A 27653-nucleotide genomic window follows, 5' to 3' on the forward strand; every position below is an offset into this window, starting at 1 on the left:
ACACTGCACATAACTTACCATCCATCGCGGTGGTCGACGCCCTTGCGGAGAGACTTAACCTCGATGTTGTATATATGGCTTTGGCGGTAGAAGCCCTGAGCATGTAACGCGAAAATACCGAGTATGTACACTATGATCTTCGCTCGTCCGTATTCACAACCCTTGTATCTTCCGGAGTGTTCGAGTCTGAAAAAGAGTGGGCTACTCGTTCCTACTCTCATCGTCCCTGCATCATTCAGAGTGAGGACTCACATATCAAACGGTATACCACATCGGTATCTCCTCCTCCCCCTTGTGTTCATGCGATAATACCACGCCGTCGGCCGACAACGTGAACAGCGTCCCCGTCATGAAATCCCCTTCAAACTCATCCAGCTCGACGTAGTATATTCTGCGCAGGGTACGACTCGCTTGTAGGAGCTTCTTCGCCCATAGGCGAGCGTAGGCCAAGCGGCCGATCGGTTCGTGGAGTATGCCGTCCCGCCCCGCGTTGGTGAACCACACCGCAGACCAAACAAGGGTGTCCAATGCGAAGCTTGGCTCGGACACATACGAAATATCAGCGTGAGGGTCAAAGCACGACTCAGCCTATGCATCTAGAGCGTCAGCATGACGGATAGACCAGAATATCGAGACATACACCGCGTTCCATGAAGTCCCCCAGCTCGAGAAACTTGAGCTTCGGAAGGGCTCCACCTCGTAGTATGTCGACCGGTTGGTCGATAGGGAATGGCGGGAGCGAGTCTCTCGCGTACTTGAAGCTGACGAGCTGTTTTCCGACGTTCTGCAGGATGTCATGCAGCTGATCCTCGTCTATTGGCAGCGCAGAGACATCAAGGTGCGTGACCATGCGAGGAGCGTGCAATGCGCTCAGGTAGAAGTCGTCGTCGGTCTGGAGGTACTTGAGACGGGGCAGAACGTCCTGCGGGAGGGTCCACTCCGGCATATCGAGCACCGCGCCCTTGATGCCGAAGAACTCGATGCTTGGCTGCCGGCTGAGGAACCGGATCAGCTCCGCATCGCTGCCCACATAGCTTTCGTACGATTGCAGGGCGAATGGGCACTCGGAGAGCGTCCTCAGCACGGAGCGGTATAGCTCGGGTCTATAGAAGCAGCTAGTGAGGTCCAGCTCCAGGTGCTTGAGGTTCTTGAGCGTGAGGAGTATCTCATTGAGCAGCGGCACAACCATTGCGATGCGCCCGTTGTCTACGAGCCGAAATGTGTGGATGAGGGATGCGCGTCGGGGCGCCTTGGTCAGAGCCCGGTGTAGACTGCGAATGTGCGGTACACGGTATACAATGACCTCTCGATACAGAATGTGTTCGACCTCGTTTTGGAACGTGCGGCACACCCGGCTTGCTTTGACGAGCGTGGTGTTGGAATCGACTTCTGAGAGAACCAGCAGCAGCAATTCCAATGGTAGTTTCAAGGGTCGAGGGGACACTAGGCTCTGCCCCTCATGACGTTTTGATCGCTTGCGCTGCGTTCTGCTTCTGGCCTAAGACAGAAACGGCCACGAATGAGGCGGTGTGACAGGCGGAATGAACTGTATATGCTTGCCTTGGCTGGAGCATCCGGCCGCTGTTTACGCGGTCGTAGAACTCGTTGGCTAGGCGGCATGCTGTATAGTGCCAAGTAGTCGACTTGCAAGTATATGCCTGTTGCCTGTATATTTCTATTTTGAGAACTAAATTCCCCCGAGACACTTGCAGAGACAACGCACCTGAGACGTCGACGAAGGCTACAGAACAGTACTGCGCACTTGCTAATGATGTGCACCTTTCCAGAGCTGAGCGCTGTACTCTGGCCGTAACCGGTCACCAGATTCTGAGTTGTCAAACTAGGTGATATCCAGCCTGTCGAGACGCGAACAAGGTAGACGGAGAATGCAAGTCGCAAGCCCTGTATGACGACCTGGACGAGCGGGATGTCATGTGATCGTGTCAGAAGAGGTCTAGGACAGACGTTCGCGGCGCGCGTGGTGAAGTGCACCTTTGCACCATATAATGAAAACGAGGATTTCTCTCAATGCAGGCCATCGACGTTACATCTCAGTACATCTGTGTGAGCGGTCGTGTCCACACACCAAACAATTCGGAATCACGTTTGTCCAATGATCAGTCGGGCTGGAGCCTACATAGGCTGTAAAGCGGTACGTGCTATGATGAATGAGTCAAGGCCCTCGCCCACTCTGTTCCTACATACCAACGAGCTGCGACGTCATGCATCATAAACAACCCATGATACATGCTTCTAGATTGCAGACCAAACAGGTAAGTCCTTCGCCTCCTTCCTCTCCTCCAGAAGCATATCATCAGATGACAATGTGAACAGCATCACGCAGGTCGCCCGTATGCCTCCGGTTGCGTCCGTGATACATCGATCGACGTAGAAAAAATTTCTCAGAGAGCTATATCTCTCGAGAATATTCTTGGCCCAAGGACGGACACCAGCTAGCCGGGAGCGTTCAGTCCGGGGACAGTCGCCAATCTCATCGTTGTACAGCGCAGACCAGACGAGCGTGTCCAGCACGATGTCAGGCCTACCAGTATGCAAGACACTATCATCAGGCCGCTGGTAGAACTGGGGGGTATCAGCAAAGAGGACAACAGATGGCATGGAAGACGAATACATACACTGGCACCACTCAGGCTAGGTATATGGTCTTGGACCTCGAGATACTTCAATCTTGGCAAGGGGTTGCTATTGATTATACCCAATATGAGAGGCCAGACTGACAGTGGGTTTTGGCGTTGTACTGAAGAGTGCCGTTCGCACTTCAGACTGATCAATTGGTGCTGTACAACTCGAACAATGTCGTTGAGTTCCCGGTCATACCCACTATCAAGGGTGAGATCCAGGTGCGTTATCGCATACGGAGTACGGATGGCGCCCGCGAAGAGCTTGTGAGAGGTCACCACCTCTTTGAGGCATGGGAGGACATCGGGGGGTATCTCCCAGGTAGGGCCGGTGAAATCGCATCCCCTGAAGTGAAGTGATTGGAGTGCAGTCTGCTGTCGGAGAAAAAGGGAATAGTCGCTGTCCTCGCTTGCCCAGCTCTCGAATGACTTCAGTTTGAAGGTGCATTGTTCGAGGGTACGCAGCACGGTGTTATAGAGCGCGAGGTCCTCGAAGGTTGCATGCAGTTTCAGTCCCAGGTGCACGAGGTTGGGGAGCATAAGGAGTATTTCGTTTACCAGAGGAACAACGGGAGTGAACCGTCTGTTGTCTTGAGCCCGGAATATGGTGATGAAGGATGCCCGTCTGGATGATTTCGTGAGAGCTTGATGTAGACTGCGAACGTGCGGAACGCGTCCCACGTCGACTTCCCGATACAGGAGACGCTCGGCCTCGAACTGAAGGGTGCGACATGCGAGACTCGCATCGGCGAGCGTGCGCGGAGAGTCGGCGTTCTCGAGAATGAGCAGTATCAGTTCGAGCGGCAGCGGCTTGACTGGTGCATTACTCTGCTCTGCAGGTTGCTTCGATCGTGTTCGCCTAGTCCGCTTGACGCTGCCAGTGGGCTAGATACACGTCTCGTCATTTGGCGTGGCATGGTTTCAATGCCGATCGGACTTACCTTGGCAAGAACCTCCAAAGCCGGCTTTGGCTTTCGAGGTCGGAGACTTCTCTGAATTGAAGCCATGGTTATGTACCAGTCACTAAGGCCTATGTGTTCGTACATTTTCAGCATATGCAATGCTATGCTATGAAGCTTCAAATAACGAACCCGTTTGCCATACGCAATGCGGCAAACGCACTGACAAGGTTCGACGATTTGGCTCGTGTCTGCGTTCTACAAAGAGATCAACACTGCATAGAATGTGAAGAACATGAACTCGTGGTGAGGATCACTATCATATTCAATGCACGTACCTGATGACTACACATGCGTCTGTACGATTCCACAAGGTCGTCGTATTAAACAACCAAGTTGAACAACCGAACAGACGCTCGTCTGGAACGAACTTGTACAGCATGTGACTGGAAGAGGTTCGTACACCAGAACAGCCGAGTTGAACGGTCGATGGACCGTACGCTCACATTCATTCCAGCCTGCTTGACTTATGATCGCCTGTCTCTTCCAAATTCCAATGTTTCTGTTTCATGATACAAGAACTACAGAACCTAGCATGCCAGTGACTTGGCTCGAATTCACGAACAACTTCCCGTGTTAGGTGTACCTCCGTTCTAAGCATTGTTATATAGACATCATCCAGCTACAACGTTAACATGAACCAGCGACCTATCATTATTGGGCCTCAAATATCTGACCACAGAGGCAAGTCCTTTGCCTCCGTCCTTTCCTCCAATAGTGTACGATCATAGGGCGATAACATGAATCGCGTTGCGAACACTATTTTCATGTGTCCGTCTACCTCGTCTTCTTCAGCGTAAAACACGCGACGAAGAGAGCTGTATCTATTCAGGACCTCCTTTGCCCAAGGACGAATATAAGTCAAACGATTGTCGTGTGCGGTACTCTCGGCCCTTCCAAAACTCGCGGACCAAACAAGCGTGCCTAATGCGGTGTTTTGCGAGCCCATGTGCATATAATCAACGGCTGAGAGTGGCTCGAGCTGCGGGGAGAGTAGTCAGAGAGATGGCATGGAAAAACATAAACACATACAACAAGACTGGGTAAGACATCCTTGACCTCAAGATACCGCAGATTCGGCATGGGCCTCTGGTTAATCAAGTCTGACAGTATACACCCGGCTGGACGCCTCAGGTGGAAGCTGAACAGATTGCACTTGAGACTAATGAGCTGGTGCTCAAGAATCTTGAGGACTGCGTCGAGAGGTTGATGATCCCGATCAGTAAGGTTGAGATCAAGATGTGTGATTGCGTGAGCGGTGGTGATAGTGCGTAGGAAAAATGTGTGGTCGGTCCGGAGATACTTGACGTTTGGGAGGATGGTTGGTGATATCGCCCCGTCATCAGAGTACACATAGTAGCTTAAATCCGCGACATGGAGGGATTCTAGACCAGTCTGTTGTCCGAGGAATCGGAGAAGCTCCGGACTGTAGAAGACACGGGATGTGAATAACCTGAGTCGGAACGGGCATTTTGCGAGTGTAGACAGCATGGCGACGCAGAAATCCCAGTCTGTGAAGAATGCCGTCGATGACAGTTTCAGGACGTCAAGGTGTGTGAGAAGCAGGAGGATCCTGCTGAGGTGCGGGACAACGCCTTGAAGTTCCAGCCATTCACCTTCAAGTTCGAATGTGTGGACAAAAGATGCGCGCATCGGAAACTGGGTGAGAGCGTGGTGCAGACTTCGAATCTGTGGGACCTGACACACGTGGACCGTTCGGTATAAGAGACATTCGGCCTCGTGTTGGAAGGCGCGGCATACAGAACTTGCGATGACGAGTGTACGCAGAGAATCGACCTGCTTGAGAATAAGCTGTATCAGCTCAAGCGGGAGTTCCAGCGGCTGCGCTAGCGAGATGTCCCGCTCCCCAGGACCGCGACGCTCCACCGATTGCATACGTCCTGGCGTCTTGGCTCTAAGCTGGAAACCCATCATTAGCGTAGCGCAGATATTTGTGTGTTGGACTTGCTTCCGCGGGTACTCCTTCCGACATAGATGCCAGCCTTGTTCTGCCTGGCTAAAGGGCTCGTTGCGACGATTTGAAGGCCGTAGCTCCACAACGTCACGACTTCGAAGTCCTGGAAACGCTCAGGCAGTCTCTGCGATTCCAATTAGTTAGTCCCGCACTGTGTCAGTGTCCAGAAGACACACCTTGTCGGATACGGTTCGCACAGGGCCGTATGGCAGTTGTCTGGCCGACCAAGGCGAATCTTCTGCCTAGAAGGGCCACAACTTGAGAGGATCGTACGAGTCTATGGGTTGACTCTGACGACTGGCTAGGGCAGCATGCAGGTGAGCTTATACAAGAAGCATTATTCAAGTGTGCATACCTGAGTACACATCGACTGTATGATGACAACAGGCGCGACTCGGACGCGCGCCATTTGGGACCGATACATGTGACCATTCTGATACAGTGAGACGGTCACGGTGGCGAAACGCTTAACATTCAACGTACAACGTTACAACGTTAAATAAGCCTGCGGGTTCAGCATGGTCAGTGACAGCGGTAGATTCCTTCGTTGCCCCACGACTACGAATGTACATCGAGAAGCGCTCCACGGACGCCGTTTCGAGCATAATCGCTCTAACGGTACAAGGGCCACTAATTGACAGTGCTGCCGGAATTTATCATAAAGGATCACAGCTTGAGCGAGACCGAGGAGTGGTGAGGTTCAGACCGCGAATACAGGCCAGGTTCATTCAGATTCCTTTGCTACCACTTCAGTTATCAGACCAGAGTGGTAAGTCCTTCTCTCCCTTCTCCTCCTCTTCCAGCTCGCTATTGGCCGACAACGTGAAGAGTATAACAAAAGGAGCTTGATCTGTGTTGCGCTCCACGTAGAAGAAGCGACATAAAGAGTGGCATTCGCAGAGGACTTTCTGTGCCCAGTGACGGACATTGTCAAGTCGATTGAGCCTGTCGAGCAAGGTGACATCCCTGTGCGGCTCGGGACGCCAGCACGCAGACCAAACAAGCGTGTTCAACGCAATATTTGGCCCGACTGAGTTGCGCGAGGACGGTAGGAACTGTGATGACGATCAGCCAACCCGAGCGAGATACGACATAACGAGACGTACTATACCGGCCACGGTCTCGTTGACTTCAAGGAACCTGAGTGTCGGCATGGTCTTGTGTGCGAGTACATCCGACGGAGGCCAGATCGGAAATCGTCGATCCGTATACCGGTTGCATCTGAGGCTTACGAGCTGGTGCTGGAGAATCTGGAGCACCGCGTCGAGCTTGGAGTCCCGAACATCCGTAGGGAAACAGCAAAGGCTGAGGTGCGTTATCATGCGCGGGGCGGGAATGACGTTCAAGAAGAAGTCATAGTCGGTCTGCAGGTACTTGAGACGGGGGAGGACGTCTTGTGGCATCTCCCAGTCGGGCAGCTCGAACGACAGAGCCCTGACGTTGAAGAACTCTAGGTCCGCCTGCCGTCTGAGGAATTGAAGAAGCTGTCCATCGTAGTTTACGAAGCACTGGAGTTTCTTCAGCTTGAACGAGCACTCTGAGAGCGTGCTAAGCAATGTGGCGTAGAGAGGTGGGTCGCCGATACAGGCGTGCAAGTTGTGATCCAAATGCTCGAGGTTCGTGAGCATGGGGAGTATCTCGTTGAGTAGCGGGATGATGTGGGCGAAGCGGCCGTTGTCGTCCATCACGAAGGTGCGAACGAATGATCCGCGTACTGGGGCTTTGGTGAGAGCATGGTGCAGACTGCGAACATGCTGGACACGTGCCACACAGACCTCTCGGTATAAGAGACGTTCCACCTCGGTTTGTAACATCCGGCATGCACGGCTTGCATCAGCAAGCATGCGCAGAGAGCCGACGTGCATGAGAATCAGCAATATCAACTCTAGCGGGAGCCTCAATGGCTGCGCTGATGAATTGCCTTGCTCCCCATGCTGCCACGGCCGCACACGCCTTGACCTTGTCGCGCCAGACTGCATAATGCATCACATTTCCAGGAGTGTGGTAGGCCATCGTCAAACTCACCGTGACAGGTGCCTCGGACAACTTGTGTGGTCGAAGAACTCGTTGCGAGGAAGCCATGTTTCTTCTACTACTGCGACTCTGGCGTTCTCCAGGAATACGGATGTTCTATTCGTACTTGAACTCGCAAGAAAGCGAACTTTGGAAGCGTCCTGAAGACACACCTAATGATAGATTGGTGTACAATTGGGGTGGGTGATGATTGCCTTCAAGTTCGACTTGTCTTGTAGCCCGGTCGCAACGACTCGCAATTCATCCAGCCCGTTACGAGAGATCCGAATCGCAAGTGAGGCACCAGTGCTGGTACTGGCGGTCATCAAAGTTCGCTAGTGAACGGTTCGTGACAGCTATTTGGGTACGATGGGGTGGCTGTGCATACCTCCCGGGAGTCGCTGGTCGCTGATCATAAACAGAGGTGCGACCGACTCGCTGCGACGCGTCGCGCATCCATCAATATCTTGAAACGCTGATCGTTGTATTGTTACAATATCATGTAACTTACCTACTTTACTCAAGGACGTTTGCACCGTGCCTCAGCACGCCCTAGAGCTAGAGGCTGTTCGCGAGGGATTTATGGTGGCTTTCGTAGACAATGACATACCCCTGTGCAATTGTAGGGCAAGCCTTGCAGTAGCATCGCCATTTTATGTACATAAAGGTAAGCTATAAGCAACGCAGAAGACACGATCGTAAAGAGTGTGACTTGTAGTCCGCTCCAACTTCCCAGCATGAATGGGTTTATCAGCGGCTACTATGAACCAACATAAGAACGAGTGCAAGAAATCACTCCACAAATCACCAGACAGAAAACTAGAGCACACTGTCAATGTAGGACGAATCCGCATCCAAGTAGCTCCTCAAGCTCTTAAATCGCAGACAAAACACATCAAGACTCCATGCAACCTCAGCGGCGATTACTCCGGGACCCGCTGCGGCACCACTTCACGTCTCCGACTTCTTCTTGAACTTCAGAGCCTTCAACTTGGGATCGGGGGCATATGGGAACTGCAACGACTGCAGAGCACGCGAGACGTCAGGATCGACAGAGACCCGGGCAGTCGGCGCAGTCGAGGCCGAAGCCGACCAGCGTCGAGGTTGTGCCGAATGCGACGCGGCGCGGCGCGGTGCATTTGAATACGCCGGAGAGGCGTTTCGGTGCGATTCAACGTCGCGCGGGGGCGCCGGATGCGGGCTCGAGAGACGCAGAGCGGTGAACGTGCCCTCGATGGGGGAGTGGCTCGGGGTCTCTCTGCCACGTTGGGTGGGACTTGGCGCAGCTGAGCGTGACTCTAGGCGTAGCGATGACTCAATGGGGGAGCTCGGGAGCGAAGATGGCCCCGCTTGGGGTGCGGCGGGTATCGGGGTGCCTTCGTATTTGGGTTCTGGGATGGGACTGTATCCTCGTCGCTGCTTGAGCGGCCTGAACGTGTACGTCCCTTCGCGCCTCGGGATGGGCGGCTGATTCGGGAAGCGCTGTCAAGATGAAGGCATTGGTTTGTGAGACAGTATAAACCTAGTAGTGGAAGAGTGTCCGAACCTTCAATTCGAACCGGCAGACTTTGAAACCGGACTTCCCCGTCTCTAGTGATGCCTAGGATACCATGGATTATTAGCAGATGGATTGACCGCCCATGACTTGGTCTCTCACCCTGACTACTTCGTATAGTCCGTCGTATCGATATTTCTTGTCGCTGGGAGCTACTCAGGGGATACTTCCTGATCACATGGACGGCACGCTTACCCTCCAGGCGGCGCGAAGTCAGAGTCCAATTGACAGCCTCTGACGACTCGCACAGGTTCTCCAGTTTTCCATGATTTCTATATCATCGCTGAGAGATGTACAGGTGTCAGAGAAGACGTCACTTACCCACAGAGCAGCGTTCCTATAATTGTCGAAGGTCTGGTCTTTGGTCTGAGGCCCTGCGTGCCACTACTTGCGTAAGCATTGACAGGCCCCACTCCACCAGTGAAACACCACGTACCGTGCCATCGAGTGCCTTGTCGTTCCCGCCAGACCCGGTATATATGCTGATCAGTGAGTACGCAAATCAGCAACTGTGGTCTCGTGTAGCGCCGACTGACGATACGAACATTCGGTCTCCTTCATCCACATCGTCTTCATACCCGCCCGACAACACGATGCTGTAAGCACCCTCCTCCTTAGTCCCATATATTCCAGCAGCGATAAACGGGTGTACAGCTGCATCGCTGCATTCCTGCCTGGTCGCAGAGGCGATGGAGGTCAACGACCGTCGACCACAGATCCACGAGGCGCCGGAGATCACCGTACTCACCTCGACGCCCAGTACGTTCCGATCGGGACGTCAGGGATGTGTCCGAAGACGTTGCTGCCGACGCCCTCATTGTCAGGGACACGTACGAGGATAGCAGGATGTCTTACGGGCTGTGCGTGCGCCCTGCACGAGCGGGACTTCGTGCAGACATGGTAGTATCTGATCAACAGAGGCTATGCTGGTCCAGGTAAGTCTTCGACTCTTCGACACAATCGCTCACGCTCAATTCAGAACTCCGATGCGGCACCTTATTCTCAGCCTGAGAATGTACTGTACACATGCCCGGCATCATTATACTGACCTCTTTATTGTCAATGTTCTCTGCAGGGTTTCGTGGTTGTACCTATTCGCTGCAGAACTCTGCCTGACAAGTGAGCTCGGGAACGTCGATCATTCTGAGTGACACGGAAGCACCATTATCATAGGGACTGGTACAATGTATGTCTTCTTCTACGGATTCATTGTCACATTTACCTCGCCCTCCCGAGTGCATCCCCGGAACTTGGTAGAAATGGTATGCCCGATCTCGATGGGCTGACCGCCTTTCCCTCGAATCTCGTCGACGTCCTGCACAGCGGTAAGGACTGGGAATAGCGCGTCGTAATCGTATGGCGCTCCACTGACCGGCAATGTGTCTGGATTGAAGCGAGTTGCATGGTTATTGCTGGCTAGGCACAGTGGAAGTTTTTCTGAGGCTGAACCTGACTGGTGCGTGTCTGGTGCTCCGCTACGTGCCTACTACTCCACCTGACAATCCCGGCTTTACTCCACAGTGTGAAGTCATGGATGTCGATGAGGAGTGTAAGTTTGTCGACAGAACCTCCCCACTCGGTAGTAGGCGTCACTCTTCACAGAAGTCTCCAAGTACGAGGCGCCAATGGGGTGGTCGCCATACCTCACTGCTTCGCGTTGCCGACGGCACTATTAGTACTGTGCGAGGCGCGGAATGCAGGAGGTTCAATTAGGTACGATGCGTTATACAGTACAGGTTATACGGAGCCGCCCACGTCCTTCTAGCTCAAACCTACACCTCGACGCGCGGCCGGCTGGAGCTCAGCCAGAACCATCGAGATGAGTGAGCGTCCCCGGGTTATGTGCGACGCGATGGCCATGCTATCCAAAGCGTATCACAGTCAGTTTATCCACTGCAGCACACCAGCGCCGACGAGATCACTCACCTGGTCAGAGAACACGACCTGCGACAGAGCACGGGGATGTCAGCGATGCCGCGTGAGTATAGTGGTTGTGGTCCGCACCTTCGGCGGGTTCTTCACGCTCGTCCCCAGCTCTTCTGAGACCCGCTCGGCTTCCTCCTGGGTCTGCGCGATCGCCTCGACCTGCATCTATTCAGTCTCCGTACACCGGAAGCACAGCCGAGGAGGGTTGGTGAGGATGGGAGGGAGGTCGGCTCACCTCGCCTTCGCGCTTCCCGCCGCGGATCTTGGTATAGACGATGTCGCCGACCTCGGTCGGCTGGCCGTCCTTCTGCTGTTTGCGTCGACCTGTAGGAAGTACTGTCGAATGAGTGGCGCGTCATACGGCCAGTCGCGTACGCGGTGAGGTCATCGCGGTCGGGCACGCCACCTCCGGTCATCTCAGATCTCTCAGTGTGGATTCAAAGTAGTTCCGTTTCTGACTTGTTTGGGATGTCGATGTACGCGTCTGCGCGCGACGGACGGGGTTGGCGGGAATGGGAAAGCTTGCTATGACGCCGAACAGAAAGAAAGACGTGCTGAGCCATACTCAGCACACGGTGTCCGAGTGTCGAGAAAAGAGTACGAGCAACGACGCCTGTTTGACAGAAAGTGAGGCTGGCAGGGAAATGTATGGGCATCGGTTGGGCTCTAAGTACTCTTCAGAACGAGGAGGTTGTCGATATTATTGCAAGAACGTGGTACCTGACATACAGATGTACCGGACATGGCTGACGCCGTGGTACACGCTCGCCAGGCCAGTGATAATTCATGAGGACACAAGCGGCTCGCTGAGGCGTCCTCGGGTGGTGGGCCCTGGCTCTTCCCGTGTATACGGACCCGAAGTACCCGCATACGCCGCCCGAGGCTAAGTCTTGGCGGGCTACCATCTGCGCGATCCCAAGTGCTGAGAAGGCTGGTCAAGCCGAACACCGCGGACCCACGTCCCACCATATGCCCCTGTGCATTCCTGTGTGCACCCGTCGTTCCATGCGTGCTCGCGGTGAAGCCACGCTGGACTCAGGGTCGCGAGCGGGAGTGCCCGCGTCCACCGGAGGACGAGAGTTTGCTGGAGCCGGTGGACACGGGCCGCCGGGGCTATTCGGGAGCGCCAGTCGATGTCAGGAACGAAGTCAGCTTGGGAGCTCGGACAATGCGCTGTAGGCCGGGGGCCGGTGACCGGCTATCTCGCAGTCGAGTGCTTGGAGGGGATGGTGCGGTCTTATAACACGGGACAGACGCGGGCTGTCTGGTCAGCTGATGGACGTGCTGTTGGGATTGCGTTCGGCGCTGCGGTACGTAAGTTTGGCGTGTCCGGACGGAGGAAAGGTTACCTGGAAGGAGAAACGCTGTCAGCTTGTCTGATGAACGAACCTTAGCTGTAAAGAGCACGTACTGGGTACGTACTGCTATAAGGACCAACATGGACGAACGGGGAGAGAGCGGCCCACGGGGCCTCGTATGTCAGTCGGAGCGTTAAGCCTATCCGTCAGTTCTTGCGCGAGGATGGGAATGGTGGGATCCGCTAGTTCCTGAATTGGGCGGGTGAGAAGGTGGACGTGAACCTACGATGGTGGTACTTAGACGCTGCGCGGTCTGCATATAACGTATACGAGTGAACTGTGCTCCTGCCGCAGGTGAGACCCGTCAGGACTGAGACTGAGGCTGTCCGTGGGTTGTTCATCTCCGGCCGGGCTGTTCGTTCATCTCGCGTACGCGCACGACCGGAAGCGTGTGCCACGCGTCACATCGCCCCGACTTATCGGCGCAGACTCGTGTGTGTGCGGTTGCGTTCGAACGAGTCGCGGACAGAGGGTTTGGGGAAAGCCACCGCAGACTCATCATGAGATGCGGGTATTTATGTAAACCCCACACAGCACCCCGCGAAACGATCACACCGCAAATAGCCTGGAGGCTGCGAAGTCGAGGAGGAATGCCGTAGATGGTAAGGGCCGGTGCGGTTACCCGCTGACGACGGGTGGAGGAGGGCTGCGCGGATGAACTGGCCTGATATATAAGAGGGGCTGCGACAGAGGGCTGCGAGAGTGTGGCGAGCGGCTGCTGCCAGTGGCAGACGAGGCGGGTTGCCGGATACGGGGATCACGTGGGGGAGGCAGTGCATGTTTGGGGGTGTTGTGGCTGAGTCGAGGGGCTCGCTGTCGGCCGTTTGGCGACACCTTCTCGTCTGCCCCCGTTCTCGGAAAGCGATCCTCATCACGATATTTCCGATCTGCATTTGGTGCAGTACTACCGCTTCCGACCCACGTCGCCTCGCGAGTCTATTCCGAAGCCCCAGGCCGTCCGCCTGCATTGTCGACGTGGCCGCGCGTGGCCGTGTTCTGAATGTAACCGTCTCCTCCTTCTCATGTCCCGTAGTACACTCACCCCGATCCACCCTCCCTCCCAATGCAGATAGCCGCCACATCCCCGTCAGCTGTCCGTTCCCAAGCCTGTGTGCACGTCCACCGTATCATCACTCCCCCGCAGCATCGCCATGGCGCGCTCAACGCGTGTCGTCCCAAAGTCCAGCCCGAGGTCCTCCAAGACCTCTTCGGGCGTGAACCAATCCCAGCCACCCGTTTCTCCCAGTCCGAGACGTTCGTCCCGTTTGCATAGTAGCCCGTCTCGGCCTGCCGCCTCCCGCACGACGGCCACATCCGCGCCACGCGCTGCTGCCCCCACAGATCGAGAGGCCGAGAGCCGGTGCGGCGACAGCCGCCACCCGACAAATGAGCCCCCGTTCAGCCTGAAACAGCAGGCGGAGCCGCAGGAACAGCAGCAGCAGCAGCCTGTGCCCCCCGTCCTATCGGGGAAAGCTCCTCTCGCCAGGGGATCGGCGACACATCTGCCCCCAAATGCGGACAGCCCGCGCTCGCCCAACAAGCTTAAGCGGCGCCGCGGGCTCGATCATTACGATCTTGTCCCAATCCCATCATCTGCCCCCCAAGATTTAGACAATGAATTGACTACGCCCCGGGCCCTCCGCGCTCTCAAGCGTCAGCGCCTCCATCTTCATATCGAAGCCCCAGCAACTCCTGAGCCTTCCCCTTCTGGGGTTAGGCACGATAGCCCCCGCTCCCCAAGCCCCTCTTCGGGCGACATCACGTCCCAGCCCGAACCCGGGTGCCCAGAACCCCCGCCCAAGGAGGCCGATAACGATCTACGCATCGTCGAGACCGACGCCACCGCACCTGCGGATTCTCTTGGAAAGGAAGAGCATCATGCCTCATATGGCGACAATGAAGCCGAGCGGCAGCAATTCGGGAGTGGCCTTAGCCTGTCGGCCACGAAGTCGCTCTCGCCGGCAGTGGCGGTCGATGCGTCCGTCGCCACATCGTCACACGAAGACGACGCGCTCGCCGAGGTGAGGGGTTTCGTGCGTGCAGGTCGGGGACGCTGCTGATGGCTCTGCGTGTTCGTTTTATAGCCCTCAGACGCGAATGTGCCAAGCACCGGCGCTGCCAGAGATCTAGACACCGCTTCAGGGTAAGTGTGTTCGCTAACCACCCAGGCATGTGAGGCGACTGACACCATCCAACAGGGATACCCAATCCGTATCGGCTGATCGTTCTGCATCGCCGGCTCCCGCGTCTAACGACGCTGTCCCACAACCCAGGTAAGACATGCTTCCTGTATTCTGAGTTGCGATGAGAACCAACACGGCATTGTTCTCCCAGTGCCGCACCTGCGTCTGCGCAGAACGAGGATGCCCAAGAAGCGCCTGAACCGGCGTCTGAACCGGCGCCTATGGAAGCTCAGCCACAGTCGCCGTTGCACGGCGCGCCACCGCCCGCAAACCTGGCTGCCTACATGCCGACGCCGGAGGAGCAGTGGGCGCATATCGCTGCAAACTATGGTCTGACGGAGGAATCCAATATGACTTTGCCGTCGCACCGGTGGCGGGTGGCTGCGCAACGTGCAGGCGTGCGGGCGAGCCGCGGAGTGCGGCCGAAGAACCAGAAATTTGAGGCGTGGGTGGGCACTTGGAGGTATGAAACGATGGTCCGCGTGGAAGCGATGTCAGTGCTATGATTTGTCTGGATGTGTGGCACCTGTCCTGATGGGCCTTGCTTTAGGTTGGAGTGGGCGTCGTACGAGCTGGTTCGCGTGTACAATGACTTGCAGACGCGGGACGACCCTGTGGACTTCTACAACTTCTCTGCGGAGAATCTCCCGGATGATGTTGTGGGGATGATGGACGTCGACGAAGAGGAAGAGGAAGCGAGCGATGCCTCCGCAGAAGCCGCTTCCGACGAAGATGATAGCGACGACGATGAAGACGACGAAGACTTCGACGTCCCCGACGCCTCAAATGTTATCATGGAAGTTGACAGCATCGAGCCTGCTCCCGAGTTCGTGCAAGGCAGCTCGACAACGGCGACTGCGCTAGACGTCCCCGAGGAGCCGAACAGAACCCCCGAATCACCGCCAGCCAATCTGACGATGCCCCCATCGTCGATCCCTCCTCGCTTCCGAAGTCTCACCCCCAGGCTTCCAGGCCTTTTTTCTTTCCACTCAGGCACGTCCGATCAGCCTCAGCTAACACCGGACGGCCTCCCCTTCGTCGGCCGCGGTACGCCCGTCGACAAGCGGCGCCGCGACGACTGGGCGAACATCCGTCCCGCATCTCCCCGTTACCCCTCCCGGCCTCACTACACTACCTCTGACGAGGATTGGTTTTCGCTCGTCACCACGCCCTCCATCCTCTCGGGCAACACCTCGTCTCTCTCCTCCGACACTAACTTCGGCGTTCCGACCGAGGTCGGCCCGTTCTGCTGCACGCAAGACGGCCTCTACGGATCGGAGGGATCCCTGATCCCGCCTAAATATGATCCTCACGAAAGCGCCGCGGGTATGAGCACGGACGGGAACGCTGGCGCGTTCGATTACCCTGCCCCGCCGCAGGCCTGGATGCAGCCGCCCGTCCGCGAGTCGACGACGCCTTTCCCGGAGTTTCCCCCGCAGCTCACGGGCGACTTCCCGGGGAATGCCCCCGAGGCGGCGGCGTTCCCACCCGCGCCGCAGACGCAGGCGACGTCCACGGGCTGCATCCTCCACCACAGTCTGCTGGAGTGCCTCACGTCGGGCCTGGGCTGCGTGTCGGGCCCGTTCGCGGGCGTGCAGATGCAGATGCCGACGCCGCCCCCGACGCCGCCGATGGTCCCGTGTAACGTGGAGGCGGCGAACCCACCCGGCGTGCTCGGTGGGATGGACGTCGGTCCGTATGACGTCGCGATGGAATCGGTGCCCGTCCAGGCGTCCAGCGCACTGAGCCATGCCCTCGGTTAAGCGGTACGGCCCTGCGCGTCGTGGCATTGTTCCACCCCCGCCCCCACTCCTGCTCCGCCTGTCCGCAGTCCATGCTTACTGTCTCCTCCCTCGCCTCGCTCCGTGCCCTGTGCATCTCCTACCCGGTTATTGCGCCCGCGCTAACGTGGCGGTGCACCCCTTCATCTCGCTTCCTCCCGCAATCATCGTGTCGTCTGCACCATCGTGTCCCAAGCTCGCGCTGTCGTGTCGTTTTGCATCGCTTGCACTCAACTCTCCCCTGCTCTGCCAGTGCCACAGCGCCGTCCTCGCTCATCCTCATCTCAGTCCGCCCAATCTCAGTTATAGTCTTAGTCGTACTGTACCCCCCGCAATCTGGATATTAGTAGTAGTTGGTCTTTTATGCTGTACTCACATCGGTTTCCCTGGTGGGTTCGGACGTTTACCCGTTATCGTGCCCCGTCGCATACCCTGCTGTTGTATTATCATACCCGCGTGTCTGTACCTAGCGGCGTGACCATCCTTAATCATGTCCGCCGAATACACCTCCGGATCTCTGCTGCTGCCGCCGCTCTGTCTGAGTCTCTTCGCGTGCCTTGAGCTTATTGTGGGTGGGTGAGGCGAACCCACGTCGCGGGGCTGGACAGCGTGGTGGGTTCATTTTGCGCCGTGAGTACGCGTGTGGTCGTGTGGTGACGCACGCGGTGGTTCCTCGTTCATATCGCGGGGCGAGGCGGGGGCGATGGTCCGTGGATAAGCCTAGCCTGCGCAGCGGAGCCAGATCTCGCCCCGCCCTGTCTATTACCTTCCGCGTCGTTCGACGTAAGTACGCGCGGCGTGCGCGAGGCGGGAGCCTACTCGCAGCAGCTGGCTGCGTCAGGTCGATGCTGTACTGTGTTGGGCTCGTACCGCTCGTGCTGGCTGTGCGGGGTGCGAGGACCGGACCGCGGGGGTGTGCAGTCGAGTCGTGTATAACCAAATTATTAAGAGATGCATAGTATCCGAGAGAGCAGTCCTGATGGAACAGAATACTACAAGCAAGAGCACTAGAAAATGCAACAACGGGAGCCTGTCGTCTTAAGGACCGACGGGCTCTCCGTGGCATGAAGAGGAAGCGGGACCATAGTACTGTTAGTGAGTGCGGTGTGAGTACAGATGCGCGGGAAGGCTGAGCTGAGGTATATCTGTATGTTGTACGGTATCCGAGGCGTGGAGCGATGTAATCCGGGGAGACGATGGGGTGATGCGTGCATGCTGGGTACGAGGGCACTTGGGATCCGGTTCCGGGATCATTGTCAGTCATCAGAGATGGAGATGGGAGAAGAGCAATAGAGCGAACATTAAACCCGCCCGCGGCGCGTTGGCGGAGGCGAAGGGCGATTAAACCCAAAATGCCGTCGGATTAGAGGAACGTCATCGTTGACGAGGATGAGGGCGGCGCCCAGCTCTGTGAAAGGCATGAGTATGCTGGAGCAGGAGACGCGTGCTCGACATACCTTGTGCGCGGAACGCCCTCCGTGAGTCTGCCAGGGCTGTCTGGCTGGTGCGCCCGAGAAGAGGCCCAAAGCGTCGGTGTCCTCCTTGCTCCTCAGGGCTACGCTGACCCGCCGCGCATGGCCCGCGCGCTGCGTCTTCGGCGGGACGTACGGGAACTGCTCTTCCCCTTCCTCGGCGACACTCAATTTGTGCAGGTCCTCCATGATCGACTGCGGCACCGGGACGGTCGTGCGCGGGATGCTCGGGTCCCGGCGGTGCATCGGCTCTGCCGGGGTAGGAGTCGGGTGCCCCAGCAGCGGGTTCGCAGCGTAGATGAGGCGGTCGCGGAACGGGGGCGTCCTTGGATGGGGGGCATAGCTCGGGTGCATGGGCGCTGGCATGCGCGGCACGTCCAGGGCGAAACCCGGGGCCTCCAGGGACGACATGGACGAGTAACTCGTGCTATACTGCAGAGGGGACGAGAGCGCGGCGGGGGAGACCTGGTGCTGCCATGGAGGCGACCCGAGGTACTGTCCGTAGCCCATACGGACCATTGGCTCGTTGCTTCGCTGCGGCTCGTAGATGTGCAGGGACGGGACTGGCACGCTCGGAGCAGGGGGAGATGCCGGAAGCTGTGGCCGGAGAGGGAAGTAGGTGGTGCCCTGATACTGCACGGCTCCGCCGAGGGTGGTCTCGACGGGACTCGGTGGTTGCGCTCTCGCGGGCGACTCTATCGACGCCGGAAGTGTCCGCACTTTGGGTATTATTGGCTCTGGGTGCTTGTACCGGCAGAGCGCGCCCTTCGTGCAGTTCGGCCATTGGAGGCATGGCGTATGTCGGATGACTATGAGCGAAATAACGGTCAGAATATATCAATATTTGGAGAGACGATTATACGCACACAGATGAGCCTGCACAGGATGGAGATAAGGGCAGGCTTCAACGTGGCAGAGACCTTGGATGTACGCCCAGCAGTGGCTGTGTTTGGACCCAGCCTGCGGTGGCCCTTCGCCGTGGTTCCCTTCAGGAGGTGGCCGGCCGTCGGGGAACCTGACGTCCTCGAGAGCTATAGCTGCCAGCTCAAGATCGTGGATGCTACACGGAAGGAAGTCAAAGTCCGTAGACGGATGTCAGATAGCAAAGCACGTACTAATTGCACTCGTCGCCCAGCGGACACCATCCATGGTGTCGAGAAAAATGTCTGCACAACGAGGTTCGCCACGAAAGAGATCTATACTGCGGTGCGCTAGGCGGAGGCACAGAGATGTCCCTATTTACTTGGAACGTAGGAGGGGATGCCCAAGGTCGCGCAGTCGCGTTCAGCGCGTGTATAGGTCGTCCCATTTGAAACCATTGCAGAGGAGGAGCCGTTGAAGTTTGCGTTGACAACAATTGCGTGGCCTCTGGTTGAGTCTGAATTATCCGCAGAAATATTGGACCTCTGGAAGCGACAGCCGAATTGGCTATACTCACTGGTGGATATGTGGCCTGTGGCGTAGAAGAGGCCGGGAGTACGACGTGGAGGTACTTGCATCTCTCTCCCTGAGGGCAGTACCCGAGAGTATAATTGCGGCAGAGTTTCGGTGCTGGGACGCGTCAGGATGTGTGATCATCTATCATGGCAGTCATGGAAGACGTACTGCGAGCCCTGTTATTCCTCCTGGGAACCATGTCCGGAATCCAGTGCGACGACGAGAAGCAGGAGTCGACTCCTTCCGTCCAGGGCGCTCGACACTTATATGTCGGCGAAGGGCACAAAGCGTATGGGCGCGGATATAGATGGTCAACCGCACGTGCTTGTCACGCGAAGTATCAAAGCTGAAGTCGCGGGTCAAACAACAAGCAGTTGTCAAAGCGTACTGTCTCTAGTAGACATATGAAGCACTCCGCAGGAGACAATAGCTTTGACCCCGGGGATTAAAGCCACGGATGACCCCGAGGCTGTGAAAGGCTTCGGCCAAAGCGTCGAGAACATCCGGTGCGGTGGCCTGAAAAAATTGACGTTGGGGGAGAGGAGAGCGGACTTGAACAGCCATCGCAAAGCAAGAGCCGGGGGAGTCATTCGCCCCGGGCTCGCCATGAAATGCAATGCTGGACACCACGAACACGCCTTCTACACGAGCTGACCCGGTTTCCTAAACGGGGCAAGATCGTATCTTTACACGGCTTACATAAGCGCTGTATCGGACGCCATCTTGCCCCGTGTATGCGAACACGCCCAAGCGGCCAGCAATGCGGTGTTCGGAAGACTCTGCCATTGCGTAAACTCGTCAGTCGCCAGCCATGCCGCGGAACGCACGCACAGCATCACAGCTGAACCAACGCGGCCCTAAAGTGCGGTGTGTGAGACGCCCATTTCCATATCGAGTCCCGCGGAGACTCACAGCCAGATTGGTAGCAGTCCCGACGCTGGGGCCACAGTATCTTCGTGAGCGACAGAATATTGACAGAGCACGGCACCTTGATAACCTCGCTCGCGGATGGCGTCTGAAGATCGTTCCGCTGGTCGCAGGCACGGATCGATCGACATTGTAAACGTTTGTCCCGGCTTCCGTCGTCGATCCCGAGTTCGAAGCCGCTCAGCCGTCCCAGGGTCTCGAGGACAAGGACACCCCAATGGTCAAACAACCAAGCACACTCATAGAACCGGTGCACGTCCCCTGCATTACCAGCGACGTGGCTCCTCAATAGCTTGCACAGTGCAGGTGTGTTGTCCAGCGTGGAGGTATATCTTGCTCAAGACTCAGTAGATGCAGACGGACGAAGAGACTCACAACATCGAGATGCTGCGGGTTCCCCGTACGAACTGGGATCCGCCGCAGCCTTTAGAGAGGACAGCGACATCTGATACCGAACCGCGAGTGCAGCATCCTATTCAGGGAGGAATAGAGTCGTACCATTCAAACCATCCCATGTTGCCATTTACGGAATCCTCACACAGAGGTGGTATCTACTGTACCTGGCCGGCGCAGAACGTACATCTAGGAAACCTCATCTCAGTCCAGACAACCATGCATTTGAAAAGCGTAGTCGAAAGCTGACAAGTGATGGGAGGGTCCCGATTATGCGGCGTTGGTGATCAAGGTTGGGGCAGTCAGGGCGCGACTGAGGGTGAGTGCTTGAGTGCTAAAGGCAGGTCGAGAGCTGAACGACGTTGAAGGGAACCGATCAGACGCACCGGAGTACGCCGGAGCGTGTGGTCTCACATGTTGCCCATATGCCCTTGCTGGGGGTTCGGCATGAATGAAACACTGTGGTCGACGCGTTGCGGGTCTGATACGGCCATCGGCATGCCAGTCTGGCGGAATGAAGGCGCCAGCGAACTCGTCGACTGCATTGCACCTCCCGATAGTTGTTGACGCTTCATTGGGGGTAGCGACGCCATGTCCTGCAGTATCGTAAGCACGTATGCACCGTGTACATGTGGACACTTACTTCGAAAACATCCCGGCCTGGGATCGATCGGTAAGCGAATACAGGTCAGCGAACTAGATCGGGCAGCAGACATACCTGCCAGCGGTTCCCAGCTCCGGGGGTGCTTCCGATCGGCACCCATGGGATCGATCTGCATGCCATGCTCCCGCGATGTCGCAGCGAGACTCTGCCCAAACAAACGGCTCAGATGCGATCGCAGCTCACTCAAACACCATACGCACTTCATCCATCATCGTGACATTATGGCCATGCGCCATTGGCGCGCCCATAGTATCTACTTGAGACCATGTAATATCTCGCATATTCCGCCAACTGTTTGTATGGTCGGGTATCATGACGTTGTGTGGTCTTGGGGGAGCTTAGCATGCGGTATATTGACGAACAAGAACTGCTCACAGAGGGCTCATCCCACTTCCTCGGGAGTCGCTTGTGCTTGGTCTGGATTGTGGTCGTTGCTGCATTGCAGCATTCGCCAATAGCTGGTTTCTGGGAGACGTTCTGGTGGCCTGCAAAGCTTCTGTTCGGTCAGAAAACAATCCAGTTTCATTATGAACTGCCACACCTTCGCCTGCATCGCCCGGATAGCTGTTCATGAGTTTCGATACTGTGGCAATGTCAGATGTAAATCGACACAAAAAAAGGAAGACCAGCCGCACTACCTAAGGTGTCCCGCCGCTGCTCCGCCGCCAGAACCTGCAGACGAGCCCTCTCCTCCGCTTCCAAATATGCTGTGTAAGTGGTCAAAGCTTCTTGCGAGTTCTTCCGTGCGCGTGCAAACTCAGCGCGCGCATTCCCCAAATGGTTTCCTAGCACCACCTAAGTCAACGCGAAGATCAAAGGCCGTGAATACACTCACGGGCTACTTCGAGATCGTTCATGACGGTTTGGACGTCGTCTGTCGCGCCGGAGCCTGGAGAAGCACCGCCTTCATCATCTTGCTCTTCTACACCGTGTCATGGAACGAATCTAGCTTGAGCAGAGGGCCTACGCACCTTCGTCATCCGCTGCTTGCCAACCTGAGCCAGATGCGATCGCCGACGACGTGCTGGGATGTTGCAGACGCATTGCTGGGTGTTCTTGCTCTCCTGTGCTGGTGTGCAGGAAGGTCCGCCGTAGTCGAGGGTTGTGCGGAATGCCAGCAGCTTGTCGCTCGATGAATTTCCGTAGGAATGTCAGTTCCACGTTGTCGGGCATGACGTACGGTGGTCCTTGGATCTCGCCTTTCTGCATGAGCAGTTCGAGATGCGACATGACTTTATCCTTCAGTTGCTGCAGCCACTCGTGCAGCTCCATGTGGTCCTGATCAGCGCGGGAGTCGTAGTCTTGGCGTCTCCTCGCTTTCCTCCAGTAGGTCTTCGTTAGCTTGAGCGCACGAGTGACTTCCCCGTCGAGCATGCGATACCAGTCGCTTGCTTGCCGATTAAGACGGACTGCCAGAACGCCAGGCTGCACTCGCAACTGCAGAACGCAGCGGCCCTCTGGATCAGGTGCGCCGAGAACACCTTTCTGGCCTTGATTGCCTCTAGTAGCCCCACGTGAGACGTTCCCTAGTTCGGGCCAGGGAAGGTCGTCTGCCAGGATGTTGGATGTCATATGTGAATGTCCAGATGGGGGGCCTCAATCGGTACGGTGAAACGGAGCAGCGTAACTTTTCAGCTGTTGGGCGTTGCATTAGTACGCCGGAGTCAACCGAGAGTGCGGAGGGTACGTACCTGCGTACTGAACGCCGCGTGTGGGAGAGAAGTCGGCCACTCGCGGTTCCTGCCAGTATGATATGGCTGCCCTGCCGGCCGTAACAAGCTCTGCACAGCCCACTGGTTTCCGCCATTTCCGCCGTAAAGATGGCGGAGACATCAATCAAAGTGGGCTATGTAAGAGATACCATGTATGTCTTATAAGGGGCACCAAACTGGACCTGCGCTCGCATAACGTACGATGGGAACCTGGGTTACAGCCCGGGTTGTTAGAATTCGTGTAGCATCACATCAAAACACTTGCCACTTTCACACCATCAAAAAGTTTCCTAATTCGGCATGACGAGAGCCGGAGAAGCGTGAGTACAACCGCTCGCTAGCCGCTGCTCTTGGTAACTGAGTTGAATGTATCCATGTTTCACAACAGCGGCACCAATCCACGTCGGAGAGTTGCAATGTACCTTGTTCGACTTTAAGGGGTCAGAGTTCGAAAACGCGACGGTGAGATAATCTGATAAACGCAGGTCGCAGACGAACACAAGGAAGCGGTGGCAATCAAGAAACTACCATACGGGATCTGCGAAAGGTATACTGAGAGTCGTCGAGGAGTCGTCGCGCCCTTTCGCCGCCGTTGCACAGAGCGGCAAACCCCCATCACTGCGAGGCACCGCCGTCGGCTGATGTCCTTCTGCAGTAAGTCATGCTGCCGCCGGCATTCAGGGTCTCGACAGCCGTCTCATCAAGGGCCTCGGAGGCCTCCGATGCTGAAGTGAGCCACAAAGTGTTACAGTGATGGGCCGGTACAAATATTCTTAATACCGGATACCAGTAAAAGGGCGGCGAGATGGAACTTGGATGGAACCCATTCCAGACGAGGTTTCGTATTACGTGCAGCATTCGAATTGGACGGCCAGCCAGCCGTCTTACTTCGCGCCGTGACTCCGAATAACACCCGTTTGCACGTAGCGCCTACGTGCTAACATCAATTGATGATGCGTCAACTGTATTTGGCACGACAAGGCGTCGTCTAACTGGTGTCTAACTGGAACGCCCGACTTGCCAAGCTTGACGCCTGCATCGGGGAGTCCACTGCGATGATAGCGAGGCAACCGCCTGTAGGTGAAGATGTACAGGCTGAAGAATGACACTCACAATTGGACGGCAGCAGATCTTGGTACAGTGATACGACACTAATGACACACATCTCAGCGACTTTCCTCGTGAGGTGACCGGTCATACCGGAGGCTTACTGTGATAAAGACACGGGATGAGTTGTTTCACGTCGACCAACGTAGAACAGCGGTTACTATACAGCAGAATATTGCCCGAACTGTGTCATCCGTCAGTTTGTCCGATGAGCACAGCGGAAAGATCTAGATGTATTTGAAGCCAGACAGGTCACTTCACACGTTAATATACAGTAGTCCAAAACAGCGGGCTTACTCACAAATTTGCTATATTCCCATTCAGTGTTCCGCTACATGGACCTCGCAGCAGAAGGCCACGCAACTGACGCATTTGTGATAACTTGCACGAAAGAGAGCAGCCCGAGTGTTGATTTCAACTACCTCTGTAGGCCCTAAGTGCACTGAACACTCCTCTTCTCTCGAGGTACAGTCTCAAGAGTACAGACGGTCCTGGGATTGATCAGAATAGGTCACTTTCAGGGTGTGAAGTAGCGGTCAAAAGGGTCGACAAAATTACCAAGCTGGCGGCCGAGAACACAGATGCCGATTCAGGCTGGAGAACATCGACTAGGAGATGGATTTATGAGTGCGCATCTGTGGCATAGATCGTTCTCACCTCGATAGTTGGGAGCATCAAGCGATGCGGAATTCGTTGATCCTGCCCCACAGGAGAGGAGCAGATGAAGTGAAAGACATGGTCACAAAGTGACGTACTGTACCTTCGGGCGGCGGTTTGGCGGTGGAGGAAATATCTCAGCGCATTCGAGCGGAGATGAGATCGAGATCGTAGCTGTAACGGTTCCGCGATTCGCGTGGTTCAAATGCGGCGGAAACGCGCGTGTGCAGAGCGGCTGTAGTGCTGCGACCATATGAAAGAAGCTATGTAGCCAGCGAATGCCAATTCAATAGCTGTCGTCCGGCCATCGGCCTACTCGTTGAATCCCTTCCTGGTGGTCACCTAGATCTGAAATCGGGAACGCCTCTTCATACATATGAAGCGCTCACCGGCTGACCCTGAGGTCGAATCGAGTTGGCACTGTAGACAGTAGGGAAACTGTGAATGGTGCTTCCATGGACCTCGTGCAACAAGAACACAATCGCAAGGGTAGTATCTTGCTGATTATCATGACAGATAGAAGGAGAACGAGACGCTCTCTGGGTTCTACTATTGGGAACCGGATGAGAATTCGAGGAAGTAGCTTAGCACATGCTTTGCCTTCAAGATGTCCAACACGCTAGTGAAACATAGAGACGCACTTGTCAGCCCTTGAATCAGGACGGCCACTGATACATGGAAGAAAGCACTGTTGGTGCGCATGGAACCCAGGGAATAACACCTGTAGCATGATGAGCAGTGAATTGGTGGTGATCTCGGCGATCCAGGAGCAGAGAACAGTCTCGCACGCACCAGGTATTCAGCGGCTTCGGTATCCTGCCTATAACGCAAAAACGCTTCACTCAGAGCCAAGGACGAGCGGACCCATCCATATGTGCGCTCTGCGTAAAATCAGCGTCTGACAGATGGTAGAATCAATGGAGACTTGAGCCTGGGTTGAAATTCGACGCATCTGGGCCCTGGCATTCTCCGTCGTTGTTTCCATCGGTCCTGGACAAGTCCTGGAAGGGCAAATACAATGGTTCGCGCTTCGGCTATACGACGGAGCCCCCTTCCAGCGGCAGGCAGCATTTGAATCCCCGAGTTGTTGTGACGTACAAGTATAAGGATGCATGCCCCGTTACTTCCTACCCGCCTAGCATTTTCGGTTCTGTGAGTACAAAACCTAAACAGTTCAGCACTAATTCCCTGAGTCTCCAACCCACAATACATAACGTGGCAGAGCGCGACAACCGGCAGTGCATATATTCCGTATGGAGTATGTTGTAGCCGCATCATTGACACTTCTTGGCAGGCGTGCATCTCATCATTTAGACGCATGCGCGCCGATTTTGATGGTCGGTAATGCGGAGGACACAAATGTATGAGGATCGAAGTCCAGGAGGAGATCGAGGGGACCGCACTGGCAAGAGTGTACGTCACGTTGCGTCCACCTTGATGAGATGCCAGGCACAATTTCATTCTGAACCAGTCAATGCTGAGCAGAGATCACATCTCAGTTCAAACACGAGACTTGGTGTCACGCCAAAAATAAGACAAGAGGCTTACCAACGGAACCCCCATCCAGCCCGCTCGTCCGTAGGTGGTACGGGACTCTCATAGGCTATACACTAGCTTCGGCTTCAACCCGATGACACCCCCGCCTCTTCCATCCCAGCCCGGAATAGACGCGCGACACACAGGACATCTGCGAGTGTCCCGAGGAACCAGAGCACAATTTATTATCCGCATCGGGACATAGAAGCGACACGCACAGCCAAATGACATTGTGTATCAGTAAGACCGTATTCACCGTCAGCTCGGCAGACTCACCGTGCGATCAATCTTTCACCTATTGGTGCGGTGTATGATGCTCGTTGCATTGTTGTCTTGATAGCGGTGAAGAGGCACTCGCCGCAACAGACGTGTCCGCAAGGAGTCATCGTCGCCCGGACGGGCGGTGAGAAGCAAATGGGGCAGCTATACGCAGAGAGTGGCTCGTCGACTCGAGAGGCGGAGCGGGTGCTTGCTCGCGCACTGACGACTGCAGAGTGGGGGTGGCACGAGTGCGTGGCTCTGACTGCTGCTTGGTCCGGGGTCCATGGCGGCCGAAGAGGGTCCGGCGATGGGAAGGTCAACCATGAACGCGTCCACATCAATGACCGCGTTGCGCTGCTGCGCCATTCCACTAGACTCGGCCTCCACTGCGGGGCCGTATGGATCGACAGAGCTTGAGTAGGCGTCCGACATGACGACGGCAGACGAAGTGCTGTCGAGAAGCGGCTCACTTGCACCGAGAACGTCTCGTTGACTCTGTGCATCGCCAGCTCCTAGGAAGCTTGTGCTACTAGCATCGCCATGGACGCTGTGTGGTTCCGCCCTGGCTTCTAACTCTGATTGAGTGATCATTGTGTCGTCTGTGTCTAGATTTATTGCAGCTGCCTCTGCAGGGTCATTCGATCGCTGAGATCGGTCTACAGGGCTGCTCGATGGTTCCTCGACTTTGCGCCGCTTTCGGGGTCCTTCTCCAGCTTCGCCACTAGGGCCGGTAGGCGGTGAAGACAACCTGACAGACGCAGATACAGGCCCTGTAGTTTCGGCGTTACGCAGAGGCTCCGCTTGCACGTCACTTTCCGGAACGGGCTGCGAGCGAACCTGAGAGGTAGCACGCGACTGAGTGGCAGAATGCGTAGTCGACCTAGAGCCTGAACCAGAACGCGCCGACCCTGCTCTACGAGGTTGCAGCGATCTACTAGAGACCGTGGTAGGCAATGGTAGGGGCACCTCCGATTCGAGACCTGTCAAATCATGCAACAGATCGCTGTCCATCGACATGGCTTCTTCGATGTCGCAGAACGAACAGATCGTCACCAGAAGGTCTAGCACAGCAAACAAGCGTGACTTACTTTAGTAAAG

The 27653-nt window shown here is 56.0% G+C and overlaps 12 protein-coding genes across 12 annotated transcripts; 1 reads left to right on the forward strand and 11 right to left on the reverse strand.

Moving 5' to 3' along the window:
* Positions 1 to 6: 6 nt before the first annotated feature.
* B0H18DRAFT_1035247 (uncharacterized protein) lies at positions 7 to 1970 on the reverse strand. Its single transcript, XM_048030311.1, has 4 exons — positions 1724 to 1970; positions 1561 to 1665; positions 641 to 1498; positions 7 to 588 (listed from the first exon to the last, which is right to left on the reverse strand). Exons 2-4 carry the CDS (start codon positions 1618 to 1620, stop codon positions 256 to 258), a joined length of 1251 nt encoding a protein of 416 aa, XP_047888177.1. The 5' UTR covers positions 1621 to 1665; positions 1724 to 1970; the 3' UTR covers positions 7 to 255.
* A 51-nt stretch (positions 1971 to 2021) lies between these two features.
* On the reverse strand, positions 2022 to 3927 carry B0H18DRAFT_1035249 (uncharacterized protein). Its single transcript, XM_048030312.1, has 3 exons — positions 3581 to 3927; positions 2637 to 3524; positions 2022 to 2583 (listed from the first exon to the last, which is right to left on the reverse strand). The coding sequence occupies exons 1-3, from the start codon at positions 3692 to 3694 to the stop codon at positions 2254 to 2256; spliced, it is 1332 nt and encodes a 443-aa protein (XP_047888178.1). The 5' UTR covers positions 3695 to 3927; the 3' UTR covers positions 2022 to 2253.
* A 107-nt stretch (positions 3928 to 4034) lies between these two features.
* B0H18DRAFT_1035254 (uncharacterized protein) lies at positions 4035 to 5962 on the reverse strand. The gene is made up of 4 exons (XM_048030313.1): positions 5929 to 5962; positions 5750 to 5874; positions 5568 to 5697; positions 4035 to 5518 (listed from the first exon to the last, which is right to left on the reverse strand). Exons 3-4 carry the CDS (start codon positions 5589 to 5591, stop codon positions 4523 to 4525), a joined length of 1020 nt encoding a protein of 339 aa, XP_047888179.1. The 5' UTR covers positions 5592 to 5697; positions 5750 to 5874; positions 5929 to 5962; the 3' UTR covers positions 4035 to 4522.
* Positions 5963 to 6322: 360 nt separating this feature from the next.
* On the reverse strand, positions 6323 to 7258 carry B0H18DRAFT_1123709 (uncharacterized protein; the record flags this gene model as incomplete). Its single annotated transcript, XM_048034728.1, has 2 exons — positions 6323 to 6628; positions 6680 to 7258. 2 exons carry the CDS (start codon positions 7256 to 7258, stop codon positions 6323 to 6325), a joined length of 885 nt encoding a protein of 294 aa, XP_047888180.1.
* Positions 7259 to 8153: 895 nt separating this feature from the next.
* B0H18DRAFT_1035257 (PUA-like domain-containing protein) lies at positions 8154 to 10076 on the reverse strand. The gene is made up of 9 exons (XM_048030314.1): positions 9997 to 10076; positions 9890 to 9943; positions 9687 to 9815; positions 9578 to 9623; positions 9463 to 9525; positions 9337 to 9413; positions 9244 to 9286; positions 9133 to 9186; positions 8154 to 9068 (listed from the first exon to the last, which is right to left on the reverse strand). Exons 1-9 carry the CDS (start codon positions 10038 to 10040, stop codon positions 8538 to 8540), a joined length of 1041 nt encoding a protein of 346 aa, XP_047888181.1. The 5' UTR covers positions 10041 to 10076; the 3' UTR covers positions 8154 to 8537.
* Positions 10077 to 10942: 866 nt separating this feature from the next.
* On the reverse strand, positions 10943 to 11483 carry B0H18DRAFT_1123711 (uncharacterized protein; the record flags this gene model as incomplete). The annotated part of the gene is made up of 5 exons (XM_048034729.1): positions 10943 to 11002; positions 11068 to 11085; positions 11146 to 11226; positions 11303 to 11391; positions 11429 to 11483. 5 exons carry the CDS (start codon positions 11481 to 11483, stop codon positions 10943 to 10945), a joined length of 303 nt encoding a protein of 100 aa, XP_047888182.1.
* Positions 11484 to 12067: 584 nt separating this feature from the next.
* Positions 12068 to 12635, reverse strand: B0H18DRAFT_40628 (uncharacterized protein). Its single transcript, XM_048037947.1, has one exon. The coding sequence runs from the start codon at positions 12505 to 12507 to the stop codon at positions 12181 to 12183; it is 327 nt and encodes a 108-aa protein (XP_047888183.1). The 5' UTR covers positions 12508 to 12635; the 3' UTR covers positions 12068 to 12180.
* Positions 12636 to 13576: 941 nt separating this feature from the next.
* On the forward strand, positions 13577 to 16371 carry B0H18DRAFT_1123712 (uncharacterized protein; the record flags this gene model as incomplete). Its single annotated transcript, XM_048034730.1, has 5 exons — positions 13577 to 14446; positions 14510 to 14568; positions 14624 to 14698; positions 14760 to 15101; positions 15159 to 16371. 5 exons carry the CDS (start codon positions 13577 to 13579, stop codon positions 16369 to 16371), a joined length of 2559 nt encoding a protein of 852 aa, XP_047888184.1.
* A 1220-nt stretch (positions 16372 to 17591) lies between these two features.
* B0H18DRAFT_40834 (uncharacterized protein) lies at positions 17592 to 19586 on the reverse strand. Its single transcript, XM_048037950.1, has 6 exons — positions 19467 to 19586; positions 19300 to 19412; positions 18977 to 19239; positions 18728 to 18921; positions 17847 to 18670; positions 17592 to 17797 (listed from the first exon to the last, which is right to left on the reverse strand). The coding sequence occupies exons 1-6, from the start codon at positions 19495 to 19497 to the stop codon at positions 17753 to 17755; spliced, it is 1470 nt and encodes a 489-aa protein (XP_047888185.1). The 5' UTR covers positions 19498 to 19586; the 3' UTR covers positions 17592 to 17752.
* Positions 19587 to 21004: 1418 nt separating this feature from the next.
* On the reverse strand, positions 21005 to 22181 carry B0H18DRAFT_1035297 (uncharacterized protein). Its single transcript, XM_048030315.1, has 8 exons — positions 22118 to 22181; positions 21921 to 22067; positions 21824 to 21865; positions 21658 to 21775; positions 21483 to 21609; positions 21337 to 21427; positions 21262 to 21278; positions 21005 to 21187 (listed from the first exon to the last, which is right to left on the reverse strand). Exons 1-8 carry the CDS (start codon positions 22137 to 22139, stop codon positions 21029 to 21031), a joined length of 723 nt encoding a protein of 240 aa, XP_047888186.1. The 5' UTR covers positions 22140 to 22181; the 3' UTR covers positions 21005 to 21028.
* Positions 22043 to 23097, reverse strand: B0H18DRAFT_41083 (uncharacterized protein). Its single transcript, XM_048037961.1, has 3 exons — positions 22974 to 23097; positions 22118 to 22917; positions 22043 to 22067 (listed from the first exon to the last, which is right to left on the reverse strand). The coding sequence occupies exon 2, from the start codon at positions 22852 to 22854 to the stop codon at positions 22246 to 22248; it is 609 nt and encodes a 202-aa protein (XP_047888187.1). The 5' UTR covers positions 22855 to 22917; positions 22974 to 23097; the 3' UTR covers positions 22043 to 22067; positions 22118 to 22245.
* Positions 23098 to 26354: 3257 nt separating this feature from the next.
* B0H18DRAFT_859298 (uncharacterized protein) lies at positions 26355 to 26737 on the reverse strand (the record flags this gene model as incomplete). The annotated part of the gene is made up of 2 exons (XM_048039688.1): positions 26355 to 26445; positions 26571 to 26737. Coding segments are annotated over 2 exons (258 nt in total), but the record flags the coding sequence as incomplete, so codon positions are not given.
* Between the last annotated feature and the right edge of the window lie 916 nt (positions 26738 to 27653).

Source organism: Fomitopsis serialis, assembly GCF_022376445.1.
Source record: "Fomitopsis serialis strain Sig1Antser10 chromosome Unknown B0H18scaffold_104, whole genome shotgun sequence".
Classification (NCBI taxonomy): Eukaryota; Fungi; Basidiomycota; class Agaricomycetes; order Polyporales; family Fomitopsidaceae; genus Fomitopsis; species Fomitopsis serialis.

Bases quoted from the DNA above. Each gene is read 5' to 3' on its own strand.
- B0H18DRAFT_1035297 (XM_048030315.1), bottom strand. From the start codon at position 22,139: ATGAACGATCTCGAAGTAGCCC. The intron at 22,068-22,117 runs GTGAGTGTATTC...AGGTGGTGCTAG, and splicing joins GAACGATCTCGAAGTAGCCC to GAAACCATTTGGGGAATGCG. The intron at 21,610-21,657 runs GTGAGCAGTTCT...AGCTCCCCCAAG, and splicing joins GGAAGTGGGATGAGCCCTCT to ACCACACAACGTCATGATAC.
- B0H18DRAFT_40834 (XM_048037950.1), bottom strand. From the start codon at position 19,497: ATGGTTCCCAGGAGGAATAACAGGGCTCGCA. The intron at 18,922-18,976 runs GTACGTGCTTTG...CCTTCCGTGTAG, and splicing joins CTGGGCGACGAGTGCAATTA to CATCCACGATCTTGAGCTGG. The intron at 17,798-17,846 runs GTATGTCGAGCA...TGCCTTTCACAG, and splicing joins GAGGGCGTTCCGCGCACAAG to AGCTGGGCGCCGCCCTCATC.
- B0H18DRAFT_1035254 (XM_048030313.1), bottom strand. From the start codon at position 5,591: ATGTCGGAAGGAGTACCCGCGGAA. The intron at 5,519-5,567 runs GCAAGTCCAACA...ATGGGTTTCCAG, and splicing joins CGGAAGGAGTACCCGCGGAA to CTTAGAGCCAAGACGCCAGG.
- B0H18DRAFT_1035257 (XM_048030314.1), bottom strand. From the start codon at position 10,040: ATGTCTGCACGAAGTCCCGCTCGTGCAGGGCGCACGCACAGCCC. The intron at 9,816-9,889 runs GTGAGTACGGTG...CTCTGCGACCAG, and splicing joins GGAACGTACTGGGCGTCGAG to GCAGGAATGCAGCGATGCAG. The intron at 9,069-9,132 runs GTTCGGACACTC...TCATCTTGACAG, and splicing joins TCTGCCGGTTCGAATTGAAG to CGCTTCCCGAATCAGCCGCC.
- B0H18DRAFT_41083 (XM_048037961.1), bottom strand. From the start codon at position 22,854: ATGACATCCAACATCCTGGCAGACGACCTTCCCTGGCCCGAACTAGGG.
- B0H18DRAFT_1035247 (XM_048030311.1), bottom strand. From the start codon at position 1,620: ATGCCGCCTAGCCAACGAGTTCTACGACCGCGTAAACAGCGGCCGGAT. The intron at 1,499-1,560 runs GCAAGCATATAC...TTTCTGTCTTAG, and splicing joins GGCCGGATGCTCCAGCCAAG to GCCAGAAGCAGAACGCAGCG. The intron at 589-640 runs GTATGTCTCGAT...CTAGATGCATAG, and splicing joins GGGACTTCATGGAACGCGGT to GCTGAGTCGTGCTTTGACCC.
- B0H18DRAFT_1035249 (XM_048030312.1), bottom strand. From the start codon at position 3,694: ATGCTGAAAATGTACGAACACATAGGCCTTAGTGACTGGTACATAACC. The intron at 3,525-3,580 runs GTAAGTCCGATC...ACGTGTATCTAG, and splicing joins CTTTGGAGGTTCTTGCCAAG to CCCACTGGCAGCGTCAAGCG. The intron at 2,584-2,636 runs GTATGTATTCGT...GATACCCCCCAG, and splicing joins CTAGCCTGAGTGGTGCCAGT to TTCTACCAGCGGCCTGATGA.
- B0H18DRAFT_40628 (XM_048037947.1), bottom strand. From the start codon at position 12,507: ATGTTGGTCCTTATAGCAGTACGTACCCAGTACGTGCTCTTTACAGCT.